Raw genomic sequence first — 11584 nt, forward strand, 5'->3', positions numbered from 1 at the left:
CCGAGGGACAATCTTACCTATCCTGAGCCCCAGAGTAAGTACCGCCTCCTCTTTACTTCTTTCCCTGACTCCCTGAACTGGCAGGGGCCCTTTCTTGTGGGATTCCACACCTGCGTGGGCGTCATTCTTTTTCATAGGCCCGGCTGAGACCCTACTGTAGACCTGGGATCCCCTCCCATGACCATGTTCAAAGGTGCTTTTGTCTGTGTTTTCTTCTGCTCCCCATCTAGGCTGCGCCTAGGTGGTGCCTGGGGCCTTTGCACTTGAGGGTCCAACTCTGTGGATCTTACCCTCACCTGTCGTGGCCTGCCTTGTTGCTTCTCCTGGATCTATATCCCTACAGAAGCCTTTGCTGTCTACTGACCCTGCCTCAAGCCCTGCTTCGTATATCGGCTTTCCACTATCTTCCCAACTCCTCTCACAAGCTGAAATAACCCTGTTTGGTTCTAATGTGGAGACATTTGTTTCCTACCTCTCATCTCCGCTCGGGCATGAGCCCGTACACGCGGCACCTCCCTGAGATCAGAGCCTTGCTTTTTCTTTCTCACCTCACCGTCTCCACCCTCGAACTTGAACCACCCCATTAAGCTCTGCCTAGACAGGCTTTGACTCCATGCTTGGTTCTACAGAAGAGGAAACTGGCATTTCAAAAGGAAAGTTAAGCAGTTCAAGATCCCACAGTTACTGACAAGCGCAACTAGAATTCTAATCTGTCTGAACTCCCAGGCCAACCGCAGCGTTTCTTTCCCACTCCTCGCTCGCCGCATTGCCCCCTCCCACACTCCCCAAAGACTACGCGCCTCCAGAGCCAGAGTCCCCGGCTGCACGTCAGAGGCCCTCCCCCTGGAGGCTCGCCTGCTCTAGGGAGATGTCACCCTCCCCGCCCCCTGTCAGTCAGGCGGAGGGGGCGGTGCGGCCACCAGGGGGGGGTGCTGAGCTCAGAGCTGCCGCAGCGCCGGAGCAGGAGCCGGAGCGGAGCGGAGCCGGAGCGCGCGAGTAGCATCCTTGGTGGCAGCGCATCCAAGGCCGGACTCTAGCTCAGGAAGGGTGACCCAAGCGCCTGACTACGGCCGGACCCCACTGGCCCCGAGCCCACTCCTGTCCGGCGTAGCCCAGCCCCTGCGTCTGTTTGCTGTAGCCGCCGCTACCGCCACCACAGCTCCATCCCCCTCAGCCCGCCCCGAAACCCAGGTGAGGCACAGGGATAGGGAGCGAACAGGGAGTCCAGAGGGAGGTGAGAACCGGGACGGGGACTGCCTTGGGGAGAAACATGGGCACAGAGATGGAAAGCACTGAGCGGGAGCGGGCAGGTGCACTGCAGGATGCGTTTGTCTGTACCCTCTGATTGCTACAGTCTGGGTGGACGTGCGGACGTGCGTCCGTGCCCGTATGTCAGAGTGTCCATGCGCTTCTGAATTCCCGGTGTCCTGTGTGTGCACGTGAGCATGTCCATGGTGTGTGTTTGTATGCAGACTGTGTGACTGTCATGTGTACAGACAGGCCCCGATGTTCGCTCCGAGCCTAGCTTCCGGTTCTGCGGGCCTGCAGGTTGCAGATCTCCGGATAACCGAGGTGGTGGCCCCTCCCGCGTCCCGGGGTTTCAAGGACGCTAGGACTCACCGCAGCATGGCCCTGAGGCCTAGAGCTGGGGAGTGGAATGGGTAGGAGGGGGCTCCTGGCCCAGAAGCGCGCCAACTCTCAGGGAGGGAGGGAGGGGCACCAGGTCCCCCGGGAGGGCTGGAGTGAGGGTGCGTGAGGAACCAGGGCCCCGGCACTTGTGTATTCGCCCTCCCCAGGCCGCCAGGATGGACGTGTTCATGAAGGGCCTGTCCATGGCCAAGGAGGGCGTTGTGGCTGCAGCCGAGAAAACCAAGCAGGGGGTCACCGAGGCCGCAGAGAAGACCAAGGAGGGCGTCCTCTACGTTGGTGGGCAAGGGGCTACAGGGCTGGGTGTCTTCTGAGGGTACCAGGAAGTGTCCTTAGAGTGACTGAGGGGTCTGGGCATAAGAATATGAGTCAGCAGATGGGCGAGGTCAGTAGGGGTCACTGGGGACACAACCAGCCCATAGAACTGACTAAAAGGAGGTGAAAACATGGTGGGAGCTAGTGAAGATGATGTTCAAATTAAAGACCAGGGACCAGCATAGTGAGCTCACTGGTTTCTGTTTTCTTATCCTGTCATCACTGTTAATAGTGACCTGGTGGGGAACCTTTACTTGGGGCCAAGCGTTGTGAAATGCCGTAGCATCTAATACTCCTGGCCTATGCCACAGATCAGGGATACTGGGGGCCTCTCTTAACTAGGCTGCCCAAGGTCACACAGCTGGGAAAGCCTGAAGCTCGGGATATGAATCCAGCTATGCCCCAGCTTCCCTGGGTGTTGGCGGGCTCTCTCCAGCTAACCAGTATCACCACACACACACACACACACACACACACACACACACACACACACCCTGTGGTTTTACCATGGTGTCCCTCCGCTCATCCTTCTCCAGCTGCCAGCTGGTGTCAGGACAAAGGTCAGGCGGTTAATATCTCTCACCCAAAGCATGAAAGGAGTTTGTAGGATTATTTGCATAATAAGAGAAAAGGCTGGGAATGGAAGTTAGCGGACTTGTTTTGGTGCTCAGGTCCTGGGTCAGGACTTGCTCTTGTGGAAAAGATATAGAAGACCAGGATAGTTTGCCCAAGGTCACAGCAGATTTGGGTTGTGATAATTAAAAGCATCCCGTGTGCCAAACATTGTGTGGATGCTAAAGAGACAAAGCTGTGGTCTCCTGATGGTGAGAGATGGCATGTGACATCAAGCAGCAAGTGTGGGGATCACTTTGTGGGAGAGAGCAAAAAAAAAACAAAAAAAGGGGGGGGGGGGAGGAGCTCCAGGCAAAGGTGGTGTGTAGGATCAGCCCTGAACACTAAGGAGCCTGGGAAGGCAGGAAGGCGGGATGCAAAGAACATACAATGGGCTGAAAAGCAGAGGGCAGGAGTCACACGGGAAGAAAAGCTCAGATTGGTAGGCAAGGTCCGATCCATAAGGCCGATCCAGGCTGAAGTATCATTGTAATTGCCATTAGAGGCTATAAGTGAGGGACAGGCATGATCTGACCAGTTCAGAATGGTCCCTCTGACCTTCGGGGACAGAGCAAATTGCAGAGGGGGGGGGGGGTGAGGGCAGGAGCCATTGGCACCTGTGACAAGAGCAGTAGTGATTACGCTCAGCAGAAGAGTGTCTTGATCCCACGTCAGCCTAGCCAAGGCCTGGCCTCCCTCCTCACCCCACCCCCACCCCAGTCTCTTTCCCTCCTTAAGCCCTGGAACCTCATTAATGTCTCTCTCTCTGCTAATGGGCTCTGCCTTTCCCAGCCATGAGGCCTTTCCCCCTCGGAAGGTCTTCCTACCTTCTTCCCTTGCCCAGGAACCTCTGTGTCATGGCCTTGGCACCTATAGCCACCATGCCTCCCTTAGCCTACATTCCCAGCACTGTTTTCACCCTACCCAATGCTCCTGGGACTCAGGTGGAGTCTTGCCTGCCTGGCTCCATGCTTTTCATTTCTCCTCCTTAATCTCCTTTTAGAAGATCCATTTCTCAAGGCCCAGGCAGTGTCCGCCCACCTCTTGCAGTCCCTGGAATCTAAATATTTTTTCCCTACTACTCAAGGACAGACAGTGGGGCCATTGGCCCAGGCCTTGAACGTAAAACGTGCGAACAGTTAGCTGGTGAGCGAATGAATTAACCTGTAGCGTGACCCCTGCCCCCTCTGCATCCAAGCTCTGGCCGGCCTTAGCCTTAGGGCACACTTCATCCCACCCTGGCCTCACAGGTACCTCTGGCTATCTTCGCCTCATCCCCTCTGTAGAGGCCTTAGCCTAGGCTTACTAGCCTTTGGTTGTTAAGTCTTCACATAACAGCCCCCCCACCCCCGCCACCGCCGCCCCAGTGCTTGGAGGATACACACCCTATGGTCAGAGATTCTTGCCTCTCCCAGTGCCTTTCCAGCATCCTAGCGAAGACCCAGCCAATGTCATAAGTGCCTCCTACAATCCGCACATCACCCTTAGATCCACTTGCACCTAACAATCTCCACTTTACGCAGAAGGAGGAGCTGGCCCCTTGTTTGGAGGAGTCAGGCCAGCAGAGATGCAGCAGGGGCAGTTCATGAGGCAAGGGCATGGCTCTGTTCCTTCCAGTACCCCTACCTCCCATCCTGGGCTACATCGTAACTGGAGCAGGAGTTTCAAGTCAGCCTTGAATGCTCATTCAACCACTAACTGACTGCAGGGCCCTTACTGAGCTTCTCTCTTCCAGTTGTGAAGAATAGATAACAACAACACCACTGTCCAAACTGTTAACCAGCTAAGAGCTTTGCACTGGTCCTCAGCCGGCCCCCACTGGGGAGGGTATGGGCTCTGGGACAGGAGGCCTGAAAGCCTGTGGAAATATGTCTAGGGACTGAGTGGAGTTAGCATGGGGGTGACAGTTAGGGGGTGTAGGGGTCCTGGGAGGCAGTTCGGGGGATCCATTTCTAACTTGGTTCTCTGCACAATGAGTAACCCCTGTGCTGGGTTGGAATCTCTGCTCCCTGCACACAGACTCCTTAAATATGCTCCTCTTTCCTCCCATAGGAAGCAAGACCAAAGAGGGCGTGGTACAAGGCGTGGCCTCAGGTACCAGACCAGTCCTAGTGCTTTATGTGGGTGAAGGGCTGGGGGTCTCCTGAGGCTTCGATGTGGGGTTGACTCTGGAGAGGGGAGGCTCTGGGACACAATGTGGAGGCTTCTGGCACCAAGCCCCAACCCCACATCCCTCCCTGCTCTAGTGGCTGAGAAAACCAAGGAGCAAGCGTCACATCTGGGAGGAGCCGTGTTCTCGGGGGCTGGGAACATTGCAGCAGCCACAGGCCTGGTGAAGAAGGAGGAGTTCCCCACAGACCTGAAGGCAAGTGGTTCCCCCCACCACAGACCACACACAGGGCGCCCACATATCTGCTGCCCTTCACTCCACCTCGACTCCCCCAGCCTGGGGCACAGGCTTGCTCACCTCCCTTCCTACAAGTCTGTGCTATACTTGGCTCAGGATGAAGCTGTGGGGAGGTGTGTATAGATGCCATGCTCCCTGTGAAGGGACCCAGGAGGGACTGTCAGTGCATAAGCCACTTACCAGCATGACCCCAGATATTCCCGGCCGTGGCTGAACATGTCACCGCTTGATCATTCATTTCCTTTCATTGACTGCATGTCCATATCAGCAGAGATTTGTTCTTAGTGGCTCCACAGCTTCACTCATGCTACCGAGGCAGTGAGAAGACACAGTGCAAAGCCAGCCAGTGCGCATGATGATTTCAGACAGGGTATGTGTGTGCACTCTGATGGGATAGAACACTGTGAGAGAACTACTCGATCCAGGAGCCGTCCCCCCCCCCCCCCGGGGAGATACCATTTGAGCTGACAGCCAAAGGATGAAGGCTAGACGGCCCTGAGAAGATGTCCCAGAACTGTATTTCAAGTAGTTTTGAACAGTAAACACAAACGTCCTGTGGCAGAAATGAGGAGTGAAAGTCCACAGGGGACTTTAGTGCTGCAACTCCAGAGACCACACCTTGAGAGCTATTGAGATAGAAAGTCTGGCCTGCAAACAGTGAATGCTGCATGAGCAGGGCAGCAGTGAACACGGGGCCTGACACAGGTATAGATAGGACTGGAGAGACGGCTCAGCAGTCAAAAGCACTTGCTGCCCTTGCAAAGGTCCTGAGTTAGGTTCCCAGCATCCACAACGTAGCTCACAGCCATCTGAAACTCAAGTTCTAAAGTATCCAGTGTGCCCTTGAATCCTCTCTAGGTACCAGGCATGCACATGGTACATATATGCAGATAAGCACTCATACACATAAAATAAAAATAAATTTGAAGACTGCTTTAAATGCACACACACACCCCCAAAAAGAGACATCTTAGAAAAGAATCTCCCCAATGAAGCCAGCAGCCAGATCAAGACACAAAACACCTCCAGAATTCCTGCACAATGCCGTCCTTAAAGTCCCTTATTCTTAGTCAGGCATACATGAGGCAGTGGGACATGCCTGGTTCACGGAGCCAGTGTCTCCCAAACATTTACATCCTGTGTGCTCACTTAGCTCCCTTCTGTCCGGGCCCTGCCTATCCCCTTCCAGCAGTGCCTGCTTCCTGACTGCCATCGCTGCACACTGGTTGGGCGCTTTTTAATCTCATGTGCATGTATGCCATCATGAAGAGCACATGTTCTTCTGTGTTGTTCTTCCTACTCCAGTGTGACTTCTAAGCCTGCTGCTGTTTGTGCCGCCACTCTCCATTGCCGCTGGGCTGCGCTCCACTGTGGTTAGGCCACATGGCCAGAGCCATGCTGTTGTCCTGCCGTATTCATTTCTAAGCAAAGGGCTCAAGTTGGGATTCGTTTGTGAACAGGAGTGCTGCAGATGGAGCCCAAGGCTTTTAGCATGCTAGACACACACACTCCAACAGGAAACTACCCTCAAGGCCTTGAGCTGGGTCTTTGAACATGGCGTCACCTTTCCTAGGTTCCAATCACAGCTGGGTAACTTGGGACTTTTTTTTTTTTTAATCACTTTGGTCATCTCCACGAAGAGAGGAACGAGCCCCCATCCTCATTGACAGGAGCTGTAGAACCCTGTGCCCACAGAAGCAGAGAAAAACAACACTCTAAGGGGCTAGGGCAACTGGAAGTGCCAGCTTGTCAGTACCACAGCTCCAGGGTCCTAGTCCTAGAAATGTGCCAGCCCACATATGGTCTTCCACAGCCACACATATACCCCAAGTTATCATGTGTTTACATATATGTGTTCCGTTTGCAGGTGGCCAGCCATGTGTCTAACAGACCTCTACATCCATGCTCATTGGTCTCTGCCCATCTGGGCAGCAGATGCAGGGGGGGAGGGGAGAGTCTTAGCTCACACATCCAAGCAACACCATGAGCTGTTGCTTCCAGCTTATCTTAAAATAGCTACAGTGAAGAAATCAGGCCAAGCTCAGCCCTGGGGGAGGGAGGGATGGGTGGAAGGCAGTGGCGGGAATGACACAGAGCCCCCTCTCCAGCCTCTAGTTCCCTTCTGCCCTGGAGGGAAGCTTCTAGAGATCTCTCCTGGGTCCTATAGTCAGTCTAGCAGTTTGACTATGCCTAGGCAGGGACTGGTGTGCTGTCTCCGGATCTAGCCAGTCTCAGTGATGCAGGCAGAGGCTTGGGGGGGGGGGGGTTGGGGGAGCAGGGCTGAGTAACACAGGGCACTCAGCCTTCTCTACACTCTTACCCGTCCTAATGAACGGGGTGGGAATTCACCATTCACACCTCCATCTCACTTCTCAGACCTCCAAGTTAACAACTCACCTCAAGGCCTTCCTAGTCTGCCTCACTCTTTCAAGCAACCAGCAGCACCCTAGCCTGGGACTTTAAGGGGTGTCCAGCCACCCACATAGCCCTGCTTTTTTCTGTCCACAGCCAGAGGAGGTGGCCCAAGAGGCCGCTGAGGAGCCCCTGATTGAACCGCTGATGGAGCCTGAAGGGGAAAGTTATGAGGAACCACCCCAGGTGAGGGGCACCCCTGAAGAGTGAAGCCATCCCTAGCTTGGTGGGAAGTCCCTAGCATAATAAAGTTGGGCTGGGGGGGGGGGGGAGAGGCTTCAACAACTCAGAGTCCGGGAGGTGTAAGTAGGGAGGGGAGGACAGAGAGCATAGATGGCATTATGCCGGGCCCTAGGCACAACCGCCTTGGAAAGTCTCAGCTGGCCCCAACTCCAGGTTTCTTCCTGTCCAGTGCGTGGGACAAACCTTGTTCCTTCTTGATGGGGAGGGAATGGGGTAGACTGCACTTGACCACTCTGTCTCCAACTCTTCCTTTGTGCTCTTCTCTGTCCCACCCCTCCCTCTGATGCAGGAGGAATATCAGGAATATGAGCCAGAGGCGTAAGGGTCCAGAAGGGCCCCCGCACCAGCAGCACAATTCCTTCCCTGCCCCTGTCCCTGCCACACCTCTCACCCCCAGAGCCAGGGCTGTCCTTATACCTTCCCCCCACCCCCACCCTCCGACCCTCACCCCAAACACGAGATCTTCCTTCGGCTCCGAGGCACCTCCTCCGGGCCTGTGTTAGTGTCTTCCCTGCCCTTCTGTCTGTCCTACCTGCCAGTGTTATTCCTTGAGGCGTGGACTGCAGTCCGGCAGAGGTCCGGCCGGGAGCCCCGCCCCATCAGTGTTGCCCCTCACCCTCCATCTGGTCCAGTGTCTGCGCGGATGTAGCATGTTCTGTGTATTTTTAAACCAAGATGGGAAAGTTGTGGCTCCTTCCCCATCCCAACAGAGGTTCTCCGAGGGGCCCCCGGGCAGCCCCACTTCGACCCCTAAAATGTTTTGGTTTTTTTTTTTTTTTTAACCCAAACCAGGAGCCAGGTCGTGCCATGCCCCCTCCCTTAGCCCGCTCGGTCCGAGAGCGGGCGTCGTGTGTTGTGATTGTGGCATGGAGAGCCCCCACCCACCGTGTGAGCGTGTCCGGGATGGGCCGGCCCAGCCGGGCCCCCCCTGCGTGTCCATGAATAAAGCCAATCTGTCTGTAGCTGGCGCCGCCTGGGCAGGGATGGGATTTGGGGCCCCAGACTGCTCCTTTGATCCTTGGGCTCAGGCACACTCAGCCCAGGTACATCTCCTACTTCACGTCGGCCCACGACCCGGAGGGTGATTGTCCCCACCGCCACTCGCTCTGGGGTTGAAGTTGACTTGGAGGCGGGAAGTTAGCATTGGGCGCCACCTCCTGGCAGGAAAGGGGGTGCAGGACCAAGAGAAGCAAGGACCGCACAGGCTCGGTGAATACTCATGCACGCGCTCCGGTCTCTACTCGCGAGCCCGGATGTCTGCACCAAAGCCAGAGCGCACGTGCAGACCTGCGCTCTCTGGCCGGGCTGCAGCTGTGCGGCAGAAAGACTTCACTAACCGTTGGCAGACCCCTCCCACTCCAGTCCACCCACATCTACGCACACCTGCCCAACGCAACCAAACAAAACCTTTTGAGGCTTTAGCCTCGGAGAGGGCTGAGCTCCCGGCAGGCACCACTGGAAGTTCGAGATTTCAGTGCGAGTAAAAGAGGGTCTGCAGAAAACTGAGAAGCATGCCAGGCAACCTGGAGGAATCCAGGATCAGCACTAGGGGGCCCCCGCTGACTCAGATTAAGAAGGGAACCTCGATAAGACCCGCTTTGAGTGGAGGCAATAAAACGTGGCTTTTATTGGCACAGAGCGCCTGGCTCGAGACTCCGCCCCCATATGTGCGGAGCTTCCATTTGCAGTAGAAACGGTCCCGTCTGCGTCTGCGTACGCGCCGCAGGAGCATACTCTGTTTACTGCAGAGAAGCCCCTTCAACATCACCTTGAAGCTTACTCTATTCAGTCCTCCTCTTTCCCCTTTTTCGCCTCTCCTCAGGAGGGAGAGGAAATGGCAAGTCTGGGAAGGTCGTTAACCCTGTGGGAGACCAATGTGTTCTGGTCATCAAGGCCTTCATGTCTGGAAGCAAGAAGCAGCTAACAGACGATGACCGCATGAAACAAACTGGTGGGCTTGGGTAACTGAGAGTGCTAGGAGCTGGAAGCCCCTTCAATTTCCACGCTACTTACATCTCGCTGACTTCTGGAGAGAATGCAAGTGCATGGCCCTCCGGCTGAATTTTGGCTTCTAGATAGGATTAATTTACCAGCACGACATATTTTTCTAAGTGTGAATACCTTTGGTTTATGCACACCTATTCCATCTGGACACCAGCCCTGTCTGTCCTGATTTAATTACATCCAGCCTCTGTGCCTCTGTGCCTGTGTGTGTGTGTGTGTGTGTGTGTGTGTGCGCGCGCGCGCGTGCATGCATGTGGGAGGGGGGGCGGGGAGGGAGAACCTGAAAGCCTTATATATTTATTGGCTCTACCTGTTATCTTCAGCCCCTGATCCCCATTTTTATATGTCAAAACCAAATTTACCATCTGGACTGTGAAGAGATTTATTTCCTTCTTCCCAAGTGCCAAACCCTACACCTGGCCCCGCTGAGAAGGGTTCTGCTTAGAGACTAACATTCTCCTCTGCAGGGTTCACTTTAAATGCATTCCAGGCACAAATCCAGACGTGTCCGCAGAGATGCCAGCCTATGTCTGATGGCTGTGTGTGTGTGTGTGTGTGTGTGTGTGTGTGTGTGTGTGTGTGTCCAGCTCATGGGGTCTGAGCCATCTCCTGAGCTCCCAGTGTATCCCCAGCATGTGGTACTTATCTTTATTAATTTCACTTGAACCCACTCTCATTATTTCATTGCTACAACCTCAACCTACAGAGGAAAAATAGGAGTTGGAGGGGCAAAGCTACCTGCCAGGGCTGATTGCTGAGTAATGTCAAAAGCCACATCGAGGCCTAGGCCTGATTAAGATCTTTGGAATTTCCAAAACCTGTGTCCTCTGCCTTTGAAGAAAGACAAATGGGAAAATATGGATAGCAGCCAAAAGTGGAAACAAATGTGGAAATGGCAGACACTTGTGCAGTGTCGTGGAGACTGTAGTGACACCGTGTGCCTGTTGAGCCATGTGTGATTACTACATTCATGGCATGGCTCTGCATATATGCTGTGCTTGCATCTGTGCTCACCTGTGCTTATGGTGCTGTCCATATGTGTTGCATGCTCCATGCTCTGGTCTTTTAAGTGAGGGCTTTGCCGAAACCCCGATGTTGTGATAGCTCAAATGCCAGGTGTGGGGTTGAGCCAGGAGACCCATGTATTTGAGGCAAGACCATGACCTTCCAAAAAGAGAAGAAATGGAAAGAGGGTAAAGATCAATTCAAGCCTTAAGGAAACATCAAAGGATGTGACAGGAAGTCTGAAAGGAATGGGTGCCTAGCAACATTAAAAGGTAGCCACTGCGAAGCCAGGCATGGTGGCACACGCCTTTGATCCCAGCAGAGGCAGAGCCAGGCAGATAGCTGTAAGTTCAAGGCCAGTCTGGTCTATAAAGTGAGTCTAGGACAGCCAAGGCTACACAGAGGAAACCCTGTCTTGAAAAGCAGAAGGGAAACCAAAAAGAAGAAGAAGGAGAAGAAGAAGAAGAAGAAGAAGAAGAAGAAGAAGAAGAAGAAGAAGAAGAAGAAGAAGAAAGCCACTGCACAGTGAGATGACTCACCAGGTAAAGGGGCTTGCTGCCAGACCTGATGATCTGTGTTTGATCTCTGGGACTCACATGGTAGAAGGAGAAAAAAAACTAACTTTAGAAAACTGTTCTCTGGATGTGCCTCCCTACCCACAAATTAATAAGTGTGAAAAAATTATCATAAAATTTAAAAATAAGTTGGCCAGGTCAAGTGTCTGAGGTGAGGTAGAGCTGAACCCCCCCCCCAAAAAAAAGGACACCAGGAGGCTATCTGGAGAGAGTAAATGTTCCAGGTAGGATCTGCCTCTGTGTATATAGGAGGCTGAAACCAGCCAGGCCTCCCAAGAGCCCCTGCTGAGCCTGGCTTTTTCTCCATTTGCCTGCCTTCTTTTCTCCTAAGCACCTGCTCTCATCTCCACTCTGTTCAAATGAA

At 54.1% G+C, this 11584-nt stretch overlaps 1 protein-coding gene, 1 long non-coding RNA gene and 1 pseudogene across 3 annotated transcripts in view; 2 read left to right on the forward strand and 1 right to left on the reverse strand.

Annotated features, from left to right (window-relative positions):
• LOC311605065 (small ribosomal subunit protein uS2-like) overlaps positions 1 to 11584 on the forward strand; it is a 986626-nt pseudogene that overhangs the window by 680442 nt on the left and 294600 nt on the right. The window lies entirely within an intron of this gene.
• Positions 917 to 8598, forward strand: SNCB (synuclein beta). The gene is made up of 6 exons (XM_084795840.1): positions 917 to 1191; positions 1797 to 1926; positions 4627 to 4668; positions 4821 to 4943; positions 7494 to 7579; positions 7926 to 8598. Exons 2-6 carry the CDS (start codon positions 1806 to 1808, stop codon positions 7956 to 7958), a joined length of 405 nt encoding a protein of 134 aa, XP_084651966.1. The 5' UTR covers positions 917 to 1191; positions 1797 to 1805; the 3' UTR covers positions 7959 to 8598.
• LOC311605366 lies at positions 8498 to 11315 on the reverse strand. Its single transcript, XR_014781912.1, has 2 exons — positions 10655 to 11315; positions 8498 to 9497 (listed from the first exon to the last, which is right to left on the reverse strand). It is a non-coding gene; the product is annotated as an uncharacterized lncRNA (long non-coding RNA).

The sequence above is a fragment of the Acomys minous genome, assembly GCF_964271855.1.
Source record: "Acomys minous genome assembly, chromosome: 9".
Classification (NCBI taxonomy): domain Eukaryota; kingdom Metazoa; phylum Chordata; class Mammalia; order Rodentia; family Muridae; genus Acomys; species Acomys minous.